Source organism: Hyperolius riggenbachi, chromosome 5 (assembly GCF_040937935.1).
Source record: "Hyperolius riggenbachi isolate aHypRig1 chromosome 5, aHypRig1.pri, whole genome shotgun sequence".
NCBI lineage: Eukaryota > Metazoa > Chordata > Amphibia > Anura > Hyperoliidae > Hyperolius > Hyperolius riggenbachi.
Genome location: NC_090650.1, coordinates 24,333,629 through 24,350,713, shown reverse-complemented (window position 1 = coordinate 24,350,713; position 17,085 = coordinate 24,333,629). Strand labels below are relative to the sequence as shown.

General features: G+C 43.8%; 1 protein-coding gene across 5 annotated transcripts in view; it reads right to left on the bottom strand.

The window, feature by feature from the left end:
* The window catches only part of MYL3 (myosin light chain 3), a 225,625-nt gene that overhangs the window by 8,366 nt on the left and 200,174 nt on the right, over positions 1-17,085 (bottom strand). For all 5 annotated transcript variants that reach the window (XM_068235188.1, XM_068235187.1, XM_068235186.1 and 2 more), the window contains 3 exons: positions 15,301-15,450; positions 8,396-8,569; positions 5,261-5,338 (listed from right to left, as the gene is read on the bottom strand). In XM_068235188.1, coding sequence (XP_068091289.1) covers positions 5,261-5,338; positions 8,396-8,569; positions 15,301-15,450 — 402 coding nt within the window. The remainder of the gene's footprint in view (positions 1-5,260; positions 5,339-8,395; positions 8,570-15,300; positions 15,451-17,085) is intronic.

Sequence of the window (17,085 nt, the reverse complement as noted above, 5' to 3'; positions counted from 1 at the left end):
TGTGAACCTTTGAACTCTGTTGATACTTGCCTCAGTGGAGCTCTGAGGGGTCATTGTCCACTCTACTTCAGTCTTTATACCTTGCGCCTTAAGACCTGGAGGTAACCATAGTCAGGAGACAAATAAAGTGTATTGTTCACGCGGGGGCTTGTCTATTGGTGAAGACCGTGGGCCAGGCTCATAGTCACAGCATTAGATTGGGGCATAGAGACTGATTGTGGACATAACCTGCAAGTCTTCCACGTTAATTGGAGACCAGCCATACAATACAAAAAACATTTTGAATTTCAAACATACCATACAAGTCTTTATTTTTCTGATATGCATACAAAACCGGGAGAGGAGTCCTTGTGAGCAGTGATGCTGGTTACAGGTTGGAAAAATTAATTTAGGGAAATAAAAAAGCAAAATGAAATTGGACCATCGAAATGCATGAAAAGCGTACGAATACTGAAATGTTTTATTCTGGTAAGAAACTGAATATCATGAATGACTGATGTGTCAATCTGTATGCTTATCACTGGTTACACGCTGCGAAGAGCCTTCAGCAAGTATAAGCAAGAGCGTTACATTGAGGATACTTCATAAATGCTTTTATAGTTATGACGGTAAATTACAGAGGGTGATTGGAGCAAGGGAGAAGAGAGCATGGAGACGTTATGGATCTTATATAGAATATTTGTGAGAGACTCATCCAGTTGTATATGATTAACTTTAGATATTGCCTCAGGTGAGTATAGATCGGGACTCAGCCACTGTGCCATAATATGAATTCTCTAGGCTGACTGCTAGCAATTATCAATGCAAACGCTTTCTATTCATTCTTAAAGGGAAGGTGCACCAGAAAAAAAACCTACTTACCTGGGGATTCCTCCAGCCCCTGGCAGCCTAGGTGTCTCACATACTTAAGTACTTCTGCGCCTGCGCAGAACGCTCCAAGCCATGTGAGGGGGATCACGAGGGACGCAGGGGCGTAGCAATAGGGGGTGTAGAGGTAGCGACTGCATTGGGGGCCCTTTTTCCAGAGGGGCCCCGAAGGGACCTCCTTCAACTGCATTATTAGCTCTCTATTAGTCCTGTGCTCATAATAATCACTTCTGTAGATACTTTGAATAGTGGTAATCAAATAATAATTGTTTTTCTGCTGCACTGAATCCTATCTCAATCAGCCTGGCTCTATTCTGGTACATTGTGGAGGTGAGGGAATCTTGTTATTTCCCCTCCCACATTCCTGCTCCTCACGGATTGGCTGAGGGCAGTTCAGTGTGACAGGCTGAGGCTGAGAAGGGAAATACACCTCACCCCTCTGCAGAAGCTGCTGAAATACATCCATGTTGTGCTCACATGTGTTTTCAAAACAAGCTAGAAATGATAGTGCAGTTTATAGGAGAAAAAACAAGTAAGGGAGGAAATGACATCTGGATTAGCTTCAGTCAAAGGCAGTAAAGATGGAAATGCCTGGAACAGTTTTCTCTTTGTTTAACTTTATACAATTCCCTGAAATCAAAATGTGGACAGCACAATACATGTGTTATGTAAGTAGAACAAGTATTTATCTACTTATATATGTGTTTTTTCTCTCCTGGAACAGTATGGCTGTCCCTGCTCCTTTAAACAGGGCTTTGCAATGATAAAGGTAAGTGGAACGTTTGTGGGATGCAAGCAATAAGACAGGAAAGGCTGAATGTAAACAGAAGAAAGATTGAAACAAAAAGTATGTTTTCTGCTTTTTGACCAAAATGGAGTTTAAACCCACTTTTTAATTTATTGCCCATCTAGTTTTTTTTACAAATTTGTTCCCTGGGCTTCATTTATAGTATCATGTGACTGGCTGCGACTGACAGAAGTTACGAGACCCGGTACCGGCGCTGCAGAAGACTGAGGATGGCGGCGTGGGAGCAGCGTGGGAGCGATCTGTGCAGGTAGGGTTGGAGGAAGCCCTAGGTATGTATAAAACGTTGATTACTCTTTAGCTCTGGTTTCCTTTAAGGACCAGAGACCGCTGGTACAAGAAACCACCAGGTACCGACGAATGGCCACACATACCTGTTGCAGCCTCCGTCCACGTCGCAAGCCAGGAACCTCAGGCCACCCACTCTGCCGTCTCTTATGACAGCAGAGCTCTGAGAGTCGGTCAGGAGCCACTTTCATTGGCTCCTGACCGTGTGATCAATGTAAGCCAATGGGAGTTGCTTACATTGATCGACAGGGTCAGAAGCCAATGAAATCGGCTCCTGACCGGCTGACAGAGCTCTGCCGTCAAAGAGACAGCAGGGTGAGTGATAAGATCTTCAGAAGTGGCGAAAACACGTGGCAATCTGCCGCCCTGGCAGGTATTAGGGGATCAAACCATCACACACCTCCACCTCTCTATCCAATTCAGGCTCTACCTCTTCTTTTCTCCCTCATGTACTTGCTCCCCTCCTTTCCCTTTCCCTTAAGCCTGGCGGTATGGACGAGCTCAGCTCGTCCATCACCGCCGGAGGCTGCCGCTCAGGCCCTGCTGTGCCGATTTTCTTCAAATAAAGAGCAGCACACGCAGCCGGCACTTTGCCAGCCGCGTGTGCTGCTTGATCGCCGCCGCTCTGCGGCGATCCGCCGCGAGCAGCGGCGAAAGAGGGTCCCCCCAGCCGCCTGAGCCCAGCGTAGCCGGAACAAAAAGTTCCGGCCAGCGCTAAGGGCTGGATCGGAGGCGGCTGACGTCAGGACGTCGGCTGACGTCCATGACGTCACTCCGCTCGTCGCTATGGCGACGATCTAAGCAAAACAAGGAAGGCCGCTCATTGCGGCCTTCCTTGTTTATTCTGGGCGCCGGAGGCGATCGGAAAAACGCCTCCGGAGCGCCCTCTGGTGGGCTTTCATGCAGCCAACTTTCAGTTGGCTGCATGAAATAGTTTTTTTTTTATTAAAAAAAAAACCTCCCGCAGCCTCCCTGGCGATCTTATCAGAACGCCAGGGTGGTTAAGCAGCCACATATATTATACTTACCCATCCAATACGCGTAATATAAGATGCCCTAAGAGACTCCTGCTACTCCATTTCTTTTCTGCTGTTCACTTATGTATAATGTGCATTGGCCTCATGCCACAGTAACCTTATGTGTCTACATTGACTCTCCTTATGCATCTTTCTATACTCGATGATGAGGACATGTCTGTAACCTTTTCTTTATGCTGTTTAATAAAATTTTCAGTAGTGAAAAAAAAAACCAGGGTGTAGATTTCAATCACCACCGTCCATAAGCGGTTAAAGAAAATAACATTTTAAAAACAAAACAAAAAATGTTAAAAGAAGTTGGTATTTATGGATGTGTTTTGAGTGACAAGCATGTTTATTTATTTTTGTGTGCAATAAAAATAGTAATAAAGAGCTTATATTAATAACTAATTGCTGAATAAATATTTGGTGACTTTATTTTGGTTGCATTCATTTTTTTCAACTTTTTGGGGGGAATAATAAGGACATTTTTATATTTTTCCTTGTATTTTTTTTTCTAAATATGCTGTTGAAAGGGAAAAGGTATTCATTTAGTTTTACTACAGAAAGAGAGAGCCTTGTTTGTCAGGAAAAAGGAAAAACAGTCTGAAATTAAGATGGATAGGTAGCTTAAAGAGTTAAAAAAAAAATAAGATATTAGTTGTTAAAACTTATGCACCACTAAACACAAAAATTGTCTTAAAGAGACACTGAAGCGAAAAAAAAAACTATGATATTATGATTTGTATGTGTAGTACAGCTAAGAAATAAAACATTAAGATCAGATACATCAGTCTAATTGTTTCCAGTACAGGAAGAGTTAAGAAACTCCAGTTGTTATCTCTATGCAAAAAAGCCATTATCTCTACGACTTTCAAAGTCCTGGAGAGGGCTGTTTTCTGACTTTTATTATCTCAACTGTTAGTTAACTATTTACTTTACTTTTCCTCTGGCAGAGGAGAGGTCATTAGTTCACAGACTGCTCTGAAAGAATCATTTTGAATGCTGAGTGTTGTGTAATCTGCACATGTTAGAGAATGATGCAATGTTAGAAAAAACACTATATACCTGAAAATAAAAATATGAGAATATTTTCTTTGCTGCTAATCTTCTAGTAATTATTCATAGTACACAACCAATTCATTTTATCATATATTTTTTTTTCACTTCAGTGTCTCTTTAAGGTTTGAAGTGTTTAAAGTTGGATAGAGCCCACTTTTTGTATTATTTTTGGATAGTAAGGCTGAATAGCCACAGACCATACTGGGCCTGCGCAGTATGCTCCTGGTGACATCAGCGGGAGCGAGGACACGGCAACGCAGGCGCAGTGGTATTAAGACTTTAAAATCTGAAATTCCAGAAGTGAACCGGAGGCGGGGCCGGAGCATCGGTGAGTGGCTGCGCGGGCACAGGATGTCTGTGGGGGACCATTAGAAGCCCCAGGTAAGTTCAACTCATTTTCCCCCGACCCCCCCTACAGTATTCCTTTAAAGAGGAGTTTAATAGAGGCTTGTATAGCTCTGTGTTAAGATGGCCACACACCATACAATTTTTAAAATATCTTTTCAATTCAAGAATTGCAATCAATTTTTTCTGATTGTAACATTTCAAAAATCTGACCAATGTACCACACACGTTAATTTTTCCCCAAGTATGACTAAAGTGATTAAAGAACACGGAAAAAAATTGCTTTACATCAGATCTGTAAATCAAGTAATTGACAATCTACCACACACTATACAATTTTGATAAAAATTGATCAAAAAAATCTAACCCTCCCGATCTTCTTTTATCGAATAAAAATGGGAAATTCTATCGAATTTCTCTCAATAATTAAAAAAAAAAAAAAAAGATTTAGATTTTTCAGGACGGCCGATTGTAATTATCAAATTGGTGTAAAAGTGGATCTTTTAATCGTATAGTGTGTGATGACCTTTAGAGCTGCAAGGATTGGCACCCGCCACAGCTGTACTTTACTTGCTCACCCGTAAGTCATAATTAGTCTGACTCTCAATCCCCCACACCATCAGCAAGACCGCTGCGGCCATTTTCATCTCAAGTCTTCCAAAGCTTTTGCCACTCCTACCTTTGTTGCTTTGGCCCGCCCCCAGCTTGGCATCCACCTAAGGCCCACCCCCAGCTTAGCAACCACCTATAAAGCCCCAGCTGCAGAGCTGCTGAAAAGCACGTGTGTTGCTATGTAATGACATCATCACGCTCATCATCTTGTGCGATGTAGAGGCGGGTCTACCTGACTCATCTGAAACTTTAAATGAATTCTTACCTTCATAGTTGATTAAGCCATTGGCGTCTTCCTGTCCAGACATAAGCCTGTCCACCTCTTCTTCTGTCATCCTCTCTCCTAAACAAGAAATTGGAAGAGGATTAGGAGAGCAGAATCTGCCCAGTTCTTGGGCTAAGGGACAACACAACATGATCCGTAAAAGTACAGGATAAACCTCTTTGTATGGAAATTATGCCAGTGAAAAGAAAAAAAAAAGGGGGCGGGGCTGTTTGAGTAAAATTGACACACAACTTTTTTGGGGGGGTGTGGGGGAGGGGCTACAAATATAGTTTTATGCCAGTCAGTGTCCCCTGCCATGACGTGCTGCAGGGGACTCATCATGGACTAGAGCCAAGTATATAGCCATTGCTGAAGAGGACATCAACACTATTGGGGAGACTACCTAGCTTAAAGAGGAACTCCAGTAAAAACAATGTAATAAAAAAAGTGCTTCATTTTTACAACAATTATATATAAATGATTTAGTCAGTGTTTGCCCATTGAAAAATCTTTCCTCTCCCTGATATACATTCTGACATTTATCACATGGTGACATTTGTACTGCTGGCAGGTGATGTCAGTAGAAGGAGCTGCTGCTTGCTTTTCTGGCAGCTGGAAACAGCTGTTATTTCCCACAATGCAACAAGGTTCACAGACAGGAAACCAAGGTCCTGACATCACAGGTAAAGAGAAACTGTAACCATGAATTTAATTTCATCCCAATCATTAGCTGATACCCCCTTTTACATGAGAAATCTCATATGGCTGATATTGTGGTGAAACCCCTCCTACAGGAAACTGTGAGGACCACCTGTGAACCTCGTTGCATTGTGGGAAATAGCTGTTTACAGATGTTTCCAACTGCCAAAAAAGCAAGCAGCATCTCCATCCACTGACATAACCTGCCAGCAGTAAATATGCCACCATGTGATAAAAATTTTATTTTTGTAGTCATTTTATGGGGAAAAAAATAGGTGTAGATGCAGAAAATACAATTTTTTCAGTTTTCACCCTTCCTAAGTTTCACCTGACACATCCCACAGTTATAAAATACATAGAAATAAATTATTAGGCGCCCTTTCCGGTTAAAAGATACCTCATATGCAGAGGCGGGACAAGGTCCTCCAGCACCCAAGGCTGAGACACCAAAGTGCGCCCCTCCATCCCTCCCACCCCAGCCGTCACACACTGATTGCTATTAGACTAAGAGGCGCCACAGGGCCCACATCCTCCCCAACACCTTAATATCTAGTTATCTGGCTTGCAGTCACTGCTATGTATCACCTTTTCTTATTTCTTTCTGCTTCAAACACAACTAGGAATGACAGCTGAATGCATTGTGCGCCCCCTCCTACACTGCGCCCTGAGGCTGGAGCCTCTTCAGCCTATGCCTCGGCCCGGCCCTGCTCATATGCCGTATTTTATTACTAGCTGAGCATGTGGCGGACTGTTATCCCCAGCCTGTGCTTCTGTGGCGATCGGATGCATTCGCTAGAGCGACAATTTGGGGGCCATACTGCTGTAGAGATGCATCGCTAGGCAACGAAAGAGGGATACATCTGTAGAGCATTGGGGCCGCAAGCTTTCACCCTAGCGATTGCATCCGATTGCTGCAGGCAGCAGTCATTAACATTGTTTTAAATGGGTATAGGTATTGCAGGGGTTAACAATTTGTTATTAGGCTAGGCTGGGGCTAAAAGTTTCCTGGGAATTAAAAAAAAACAAACACTTTTTATTTTATTGGGACCGTGTCACTTCAAAAAAAAAAAAGTCAACTTTAAAACTTTTTTTCTCCCTAACTTTATTGAATAATTATTGCTATTTGCTAGCAGCAATCATTCATAGGACTGTGCACAAGCGTGCATGCGTGGCAGCGCACGTGCAGTGGTGGTCGGCAGTTTTTTGGGCTGTAGATTCTACATCCTAAAACCTACAGCAGCACTAATTAGGATGTAGAATCGATGTGTCATGAAACAATAAGAAATTAATAGAACCAGCTAGTTACTGGGTCCCAAATGGTGGAGGGGTGAGACCAGAATGCAGGCAAGACACAAGTATGCTGCAGGAAAAAAAGATAAGAGATTTGGGAAAGGTAGTCAGTCTCCATGTCACCAATGGGGATCTGAGTCTCTAAGCCAACAAGTCCGGTGCGATAAACTCTTAGGGCTGGAACCCACAGGAGCGCTTTTGGCAGCGTTTTGGCAGCACTGCGATACGCTAGCAGTTTGCCAAAACGCTGGGCTAATGTTAATGGATGGGGCAACTTCCACAGGAGCGTTTGCGTTTCCCAGAAACGCAAACGCAGGACATGCAGCATTTTGGGAGCGTTAGCGCTTCAATGTAAAGTATTGAAACGCTAGCAGAAACGCTCAGCAAAACCTAAACTGAGCGGTTTTGCTAGCGTTTTGCGGTTAAGCACACTGTAACAAAATGAAAAATAATTCACAGGACCAATCAGGATAAAAACGCAAAACGCTAGGCACCCGCTGGGGAAAAAATACAATGTTGCAAAACACGACCAAAAACGCGCATGAATCCGCTTGCAAACCGCTCAGACAAAATGCTAGCGGTTGCGTTTTGCGTTTGCGGTTTTCAGTGGGTTCCAGGCCTCAGGCTGGTTTCACACCAGGACGTTGCGTTTTAGGGGACGTTATGGTCGCATAGCATGCCCCTAACGCAACGCCTGGTGCTCTCTCATGTGGACGTCAGAGTGAGCCGCGTTGTGCAGCTCACTCTGGTGTCTGTGATGCCGTGATGCGCACTCTTGGACGCATGCGGCATCACGTGGTCCCGCCGGCCAATCGCCGCACAGAGCGGCCGCTCCAGGAAGTAAACACTGCACATCACTGAGTGCAGTGAATATTAATTAGCCATGTGCCTGGCGCTCTCCCCTCCTCCCCAACATTACTGAGCATGTGCAAGCAGTCTAACGCGGCTCTGCCGCTTACAAAGTACTGCATGCAGTACGTTATATTATGGCGCAGCGTTACTATGTAACGCAACAAGGGCACTGTGAACAGCCCATTGATTTTTCATTGCTATGCGGAGGGGTGCGTTACAGCCAGGCTGCTCTAACGTGCGCCTGTAATGTCTCACTGTGAAAGCAACCTTAATCAACAAAACTCAGTGTCTCACCTAAAGTGGCCAGAACGTGGCGGATCTCCGCACCCATAACAAATCCGTTGCCTTCTTTGTCAAAGACCCGCATCCCCTCCACGAAGTCCTCATATGTCCCCTTCTCTTTGGACTTTGAGATGTGCTGCAGCATCGGCAGGAAGGTGTCAAAGTCCATCAGCTTATTGTTTAATTCTGTGGAGCAGAAAAAAAACTATGTCAATAGGTACCAAGTATGGCCAGATTCAGTGTGTCACCCTCCCCATCTCCATCCATGAATGGATTTCCAAAAAGGCCATGGCCTAGAGTGCCAGGAAAAAAGAGGCGGGGTACAGGCAGTAAAGATGCTGAGCGGTCAGCTGAGTGCCCGACCACGCTATACATATGTAGAACAACTGCAGCAGAAGTACAATTACCTGGTCCATTGCTTTGCCTCTCACTATCACCAAGGAGGAGTGTCTCCCTGTAGGCTTTAGATGTCACATGACCTGCATATGGAGAGATGCTGTAGGATGCTAATAGGAGAGTTACAGTGCGGGACAGGAGCTGGTGATGTACCAGGCAAATATGCTTCTGCTGCAGTGGCTCTGCATATCAACGCCACACACTAGTGTCGCCCGCCAGATTTTGCCACCTGAATCTAGTGATAAGCACGAATTTCGCATACTCATCATTTTGCATCATAATTCACAATTGCAAAATTTTAATGCAAAATTTTGGTAAAATCCGTACTAAACTTCACATGTAAACGTAATCCAACCATAATTTTGCGTAATTTCGTGACAATTTTGGCAGTTAATAGCAAAGTCTCCATACAGGCTATCATCACCAAAATTGCTATGTATGTTCTGGGGTATACTGGGAAGAAGAAAAAGAAAAAGAGTTTTTCAAAAACACCTTGTAGTTTTTGAGATAATTGACTTCAAAAATGCAAAGGAAACGTTTTTTAAACTCATTTTTTTTGTTTAAAAACCATTTTTCCTTGCATTTTTTATCGATTTTCTCAAAAACTACAAGGTCTTTTTGAAAAATTCATTTTTAATTTTTTTTTTTACTTGTGCCCAGCATTTTCCTTAACCATTTGCGGACCGCAGTGATAGAGATCTACGCCCTGTTTTGATGGGCTCCTGGCTGGCAGGGCGTAGATCTCTATCACCGGCGCCGCCGCTCCCCGCCGCGATCGCGCGCACCGAACCGGCTGCACTTAGCTGTCTTATGACAGCTAAGGCTTCCGGGTATCGGCAGGAGCCGTCACTGATTGGCTCCCTGCCGTGTGATCGCTGTGAGCCAATCACAGCGATCACCCTCCGAAAGGCAACATAGTTGCCGTTCCGCCTCCCTCTCCGCCTCCCTCTCCCTGTCACTGTGGATCTTGTGTGACAGGGAGAGACGCACAGCCTGCAGCCGTGACAGGCTGTGCGATTTTAGTGTTAATAAAAATCTTTTTATATCCAGATCTCCCCCCAACCACCTATATATAGATAGATCTATATCTATATATAGATCTATATCTATATATAGATCTATATATATATAGATCTATATATATATATATATATAGATCTATATATATATAGATCTATATATAGATCTATATGTATAGATAGATCTATATATATATAGATAGATCTATATATATATAGATAGATCTATATATATATATAGATCTATATATATATATATAGATATATATATATATAGATATATATAGATCTATATATATATATATAGATCGATATATATATAGATCGATATATATATAGATCGATATATATATATAGATCTATATATATATATATATATATATATATATATATATATATAGATCTATATATATTTTACTGGATTGTGATTTTAACTACTTGCTGACCGCCCCTACCTAGGGGCGGCGGCAAAGTGGAGCCCGCAACGACCGCAATACGCCGATCGGCGGCGGCTCGTTGCGGACTAGCTGGCCGGGGATCGCACGCTGGATGTGCCCGCCCGCGACGTCAACCCTCCAGCCAATTAGCAGCGGCGACGGGTTGTTAACCCCCGATCTGCCGCATGTAAAGCGGATAATACGCTTTGTAATGTATACAAAGCGTATTATACAGGCTGCCTCCTGCCCTTGTGGTCCCAGTGATTGAGGGACCACCAGGGCAGGTTGCAGCCCTCCTAGTAAGTACCCAAGCACACTGATCCTGCCCCCTGATCGCCCACTGCACCCATCAGACCCCCCCTGCCCACCCCTCAGACACCTGTTTGAACCCAATCACCCCCCTAATCACCCATTAATCATTCCCTGTCACTATCTCAACGCTATTTTTTAGATTAGGTCCTAAACTGCCCCCTGGAGGCTCCTGAACACCCCCCCCCACACCCTCAGATCCTCCCTAGACCCTCCCCCCTGTGTACTGTATACATCTATTCTTCCCTATAATCACCCACTGATCACCTGTCAATCACCCATCAATCACCCCCTGTCACCACCTGTCACTGCCACCCATCAGATCAGACCCTAACCTGCCTTTTGTGGGCACCTGATCACCCACCCACACCCTCAGATTGCGTGCAGACCCACCCTCAGATCACCCCTGAAAGTGCATTGTTTACATCTGTTCTCCCCTCTAATCATCCACTGATCACCCATCAATCACCCCGTCACCAACTGTCACTGCTACCCATCAGATCAGACACTAATCTGCCCCTTGCGGGCACCCAATCACCCGCCCACACCCTCAATTAGCCCCCCAGACCCCCTCTGATCAACTCGCCAGTGCATTGCTTGCATATATTCTCCTCTGTAATCACCTACTGATCACCTATCAACCACCCCGTCACCCCCTGTCACTGCTACCCATCAGATCAGGCCCTAATATGCCCCCTGCGGGCTTCTGATCACCCGGCCAAACCCTCACCCGCCCCACCGCAGTGACAGAATTTTTTTTTCTGATTACTGCTGGTACGACTTAATTGCCATGTCCAGGTCACGATTTGAGAACATTCCTGCACTTCAGTGCCAATACAACCTGTCATCTAAGAAGCCACCCTGCTTATGACCGGTTCCACAAAATTCGGCCCCTCATAGACCACCTGTCATCAAAATTTGCAGATGCTTATACCCCTGAACAGTCATTTTGAGGCATTAGGTTTCCAGACTACTCCTCGTGGTTTTGGGCCCCTAAAATGCCAGGGCAGTATAGGAACCCCACAAGTGACCCCATTTTAGAAAGAAGGCACCCCAAGGTATTCCGTTAGGTGTATGACGAGTTCATAGAAGATTTTATTTTTTCTCAAAAGTTAGCGGAAATTGATTTGTATTGTTTTTTTTTCACAAAGTGTCATTTTCCACTAACTTGTGACAAAAAATAAAATCTTCTATGAACTCACCATACACCTAACGGAATACCTTGGGGTGTCTTCTTTCTAAAATGGGGTCACTTGTGGGGTTCCTGTACTGCCCTGGCATTTTAGGGGCCCTAAACCGTGAGGAGTAGTCTAGAAACCAAATGCCTCAAAATGACCTGTGAATAGGACGTTGGGCCCCTTAGCGCACCTAGGCTGCAAAAAAGTGTCACACATGTGATATCGCCGTACTCAGGAGAAGTAGTATAATGTGTTTTGGGGTGTATTTTTACACATACCCATGCTGGGTGGGAGAAATATCTCTGTAAATGGACAATTGTGTGTAAAAAAATCAAAAGAAATCTCATTTACAGAGATATTTCTCCCACCCATCATGGGTATGTGTAAAAATACACCCTAAAACACATTATACTATTTCGCCGTACTCAGGAGAAGTAGTATAATGTGTTTTGGGGTGTATTTTTACACATACATGATATCGCCGTACTCAGGAGAAGTAGTATAATGTGTTTTGGGGTGTATTTTTACACATACCCATGCTGGGTGGGAGAAATATCTCTGTAAAGGGACAATTGTGTGTAAAAAAATCAAAACATTTTAATTTACAAAGATATTTCTCCCACCCAGCATGGGTATGTGTAAAAATACACCCCAAAACACATTATACTACTTCTCCTGAGTACGGCGATACCACATGTGTGACACTTTTTTGCAACCTAGGTGCGCTAAGAGGCCCAACGTCCTATGAGTACCTTTAGAATTTCACAGGTCATTTTGAGGCATTTGGTTTCAATTAGGTGTATGGGGAATTCATAGAAGATTTTATTTTTTGTCACAAGTTAGTGGAAAATGACACTTTGTGAAAAAAACAATAAAAATCAATTTCCGCTAACTTGTGAAAAAAAAATGAAATCTTCGATGAACTCACCATACTACTAACGGAATACCTTGGGGTGTCTTCTTTCTAAAATGTGGTCACTTGTAGGGTTCCTATACTGTCCTGGCATTTTAGGGGCCCTAAACCGTGAGGAGTAGTCTAGAAAATAAATGCCTCTAAATGACCTGTGAAATCCTAAAGGTACTCATAGGACTTTGGGCCCCTTAGCGCAGTTAGGGTGCAAAAAAGTGTCACACATGTGGTATCGCCGTACTCAGGAGAAGTAGTATAATGTGTTTTGGGGTGTATTTTTACACATACCCATGCTGGGTGGGAGAAATATCTCTGTAAATGGACAATTGTGTGTAAAAAAATCAAAAGAAATCTCATTTACAGAGATATTTCTCCCACCCATCATGGGTATGTGTAAAAATACACCCTAAAACACATTATACTATTTCTCCTGAGTAAGGCGATACCACATGTGTGACATTTCTTTTGCAGCCTAGGTGCGCTAAGGGGCCCAAAGTCCTATGAGCACCTTTAGGCTTTACAGGGGTGCTTACAATTTAGCACCCCCCAAAATGCCAGGACAGTAAACACACCCCACAAATGACCCCATTTTGGAAACTAGACACTTCAAGGTATTCAGAGAGGGCATGGTGAGTCCGTGGCAGATTTCATTTTTTTTTGTCACCAGTTAGCAGAAATGGAAACTTTTTTTTATTTTTATTTTTTGTCACAAAGTGTCATTTTCCGCTAACTTGTGACAAAAGATAAAATCTTCTATGAACTCACCATGCCTCTTAGTGAATACTTTGGGGTGTCTTCTTTCCAAAATGGGGTCATTTGGGGGGTATTTATACTATCCTGGAATTCTAGCACCTCATGAAACCTGACAGGTGCTCAGAAATGAGAGAGATGCTTCAAAATGGGAAAATTCAATTTTTGCACCATAGTTTGTAAACGCTATAACTTTTACCCAAACCAATAAATATACACTGAATGGGTTTTTTTTAATCAAAAACATGTTTGTCCACATTTTTCGCGCTGCATGTATACAGAAATTTTACTTTATTTGAAAAATGTCAGCACAGAAAGTTAAAAAAATCATTTTTTTGCCAAAATTCATGTCTTTTTTGATGAATATAATAAAAAGTAAAAATCGCAGCAGCAATCAAATAGCACCAAAAGAAAGCTGTATTAGTGACAAGAAAAGGAGGTAAAATTCATTTAGATGGTAGCTTGTATGACTGAGCAATAAACCAATAAAGCTGCAGTGGTCTGAATGGAAAAAAGGCTCTGGTCCTTAAGGGGTGAAAAGACTGCGGTCCTTAAGTGGTTAACTTATGTAGCAATTTTATTGTCAATAGCATGTATGAGGGCTTTGAGGTGCTAAAGTTGGCATAAAATTATGCAAAAATTTACACGAAATTACGAATGTGTATATGAAATCATTCGAATTTAAAAACCCTAATTATGTATAAGGCTAATTGCGAAAGTAACATAAAATTTTGTGTAATCGTAATTAGCTGATTATGATAATCACTACCAGAATCCCGTGGCTTTATGGTAGGAACAGCACTACCTATACTTTTGGTTAATTTTCAGTTGCACAGTGCTGAAAAGTTATTTTAAATAGAAGATGCACCATTTTCTCCTAGGATAAAATGTAAGAGATACATTTCATTGAATAAGGGCCGATGTGTGTAATGGGGTCATTGATTTTAGCTACAGAGCTGATATTCCAGAGTGACATCTGACAGCTGCTGTAGACACTAGGGAGCTATCTGGGCCTATGTAGAGCGACTTAAAGGAGTTTATTTGCACTAGAGAGTCAGATCAAGGTCAAACACTCTTCATGGCTCTTCACAAGAGAGACTAAATGGTGATAAGGAGAAAAGTCTCCTCTAAAGAACTTCAAATGTGAGAAAAGTATGGGTGGAATTGTTCTTGTGAAGAGAGATTTCTCTGCCTCCTTTCCCTCTCCTTCCTCCATCTCTTACCCTTGATCTCTCTCCTCACCATTCTCTCCTCTCTCCCTCTCCTCCTTCTATCCAACCCTCTCGTCGCCAGTCGCCACCAACCTCCCTCCCAGCCTCCCTTCATCGGCACAGATGTCCAGACACCCTAGACTTCACCCTCCATGAACCTATAAACCCCCACCGAACTGCACCGCAAGTGTGCTGGCTGTTCCAGCTGTCACTTCTTCCTTACTTCCCTTAACCGTCACACGTAACTACAGAGGTCCCTTAGCATTAGGTAGACAGAAGTACCCTCAATATTAAGTAGCTAGAAATGCCCTCGACTGAAGAGAGATCACATCAATGGACTGCTGAGAGCCGGGTGAGTAATTTCTAATTTAAACTCTGCTCAGAAGCATAGACAAGGAAGAAGGGAGACACTAGGAGAGAGGAGTGAGCCGCCTTTCTATCATCAGGCGCCTGTAGGCACGTGCCTACAGTGCAATATGGCAAATCTGGGCCTGCCTGCAATCTCTCCCATTCTCCTGTCTTTCTCTCTTTCTCGCTCTGTCTTTCTCTTCTCTCCAATGTCTCCCCTATTCCTGTCCTCCTCTCCCTCCGTCTTTCTCTCCTCCCTTTTACGCCGGAGGAGTTGAATCACCGTGACTCTGGAAAAACACGGGCAGTGTTCAGGACATAGAATTTCTGGCAAGTAGACGTGGCAGCCGTTCACTAACCTTCTGCTTTTGGCCGTCCGAGCACTTTCATAACTTCAGCATTGGTGGGGTTTTGCCCCAGCGCCCTCAGAACATCTCCACATTGTCCATAGGTAATTTTAAGCTCACAGTTAGGAGTCCGATCAAAGAGCGAAAAGGCTTCCTTGAATTCTGCCAAAGTAAAGAACAAAAAATAATTAAACTGTGTGTCCCTTTTACCGATTTCCTACATGGTTAATTTTTCTTTTTTCTGTTATTTTTCTAAATCTCAGCAAATATTTGATTTGGTGGAACACATTACAATCTACCGCATCATTTTTTATGATGAGGTCGATTTCCTGGAACCGTGTTCACAACGCTTGTGTGGCTACCCGGGCCGTGGTGTCAGAGGAGAGCAGGCCTGGGTCGGATGCCAAACTCTAAACCATGATTGGTTTTGGAAGCGATGCAAAGGAATGACTGAGGAGTGACAGTTCCAACAAGAATCTCAAAATAGTCACCTGCTGGGGAATATTACTGCCATAGAATAGCGCAGAACGCATACCGGAGACCGAACAATTATTGCAAAGCTTACGGAGAGCCATTTATTGTCATTCTGTGTAATTCACGTCTTAAGTTTAAAGAGGAGTGGTGCTCATCCAATATTCGGGTACCCAAACTACCCAGATAATCCGAACTTTTTCAGCTATCCGCCCTCGGATTCGGATTCCGGATATCTCTGCAAATCCGAATAGCGCTATCCGAGTTAATGCGGGTATCTATCTGAAATCAGGAATCTGGTCGGATACTGAGTTCGGATATCCGAATCCGCATACTGTAACTATGGAGACGACGTCCATGACGTCCATGACGTCATGGAGCCAATCAGAGGGCTCCCAGCCTAGGCCCTAGCAAGCAATCACAGAAGGGAACCCTGGCCAGCCCCTCTTGATGTCATTGAGCCAATCAGAAGGCTCCCAGCCTAAGCCCTAGCACCCAATCACAGAAGGGAACCCTGGACAGCACCCCTGTATATTTAGGAGGGGTGCCATGATGAGAAACTGCTCACTGAGAGACATGTTCCAGTGCTGCTGGCCTAGCAAGTGCTGTATACAGTGATAAACTGATTGTTAACTATTACTAACTAAGCCACCTGTTTCACAATGCTGCTGCTGCATTGCCCTGCTCCTGCTGCCTGTGCTGCTCCCACCGCCAGGGTGCCACAGGCCACTGCTGCTGTGCCGATACCACCTATATTTAACCCAAAACACAATTGCTGCATATTTTTTTTAAGGTGTCTGGGCTGAAAACTGTCATGTCCCAGATGTGCGGTTGGACTTTGGACACAATGGCTATCATTCATAAAAGTGTGTTCGGTGAAGAAATTCTGTGTAGGAAAACACTGCATTCAGTATTTTAGACTTCTGTGTGCTCATTCATAAAAATGTTCACAGTTGCGAATGCAATAGCAGTGCGGTGATATCCCGAACTAGGCTGGCTCTAGGCTGTCGGTAGTGTTGGGCGAACAGTGTTCGCCACTGTTCGGGTTCTGCAGAACATCACCCTGTTCGGGTGATGTTCGAGTTCGGCCGAACACCTGATGGTGCTCGGCCAAACCGTTCGGCCGCATGGCCGAACTAAGAGCGCATGGCCGAACGTTCCCCGAACGTTCGGCTAGCGCTGTGATTGGCCGAATGGGTCACGTGGTTCGGACCAGAACGCGCTCTGATTGGCCGAACGGTCACGTGGTTCGGGTAAATAAATACCCAAACCACGTCATATCTCCGCCATTTCTCTGTGGGTTTAGCTTTGGGTAGGCAGGCCAGG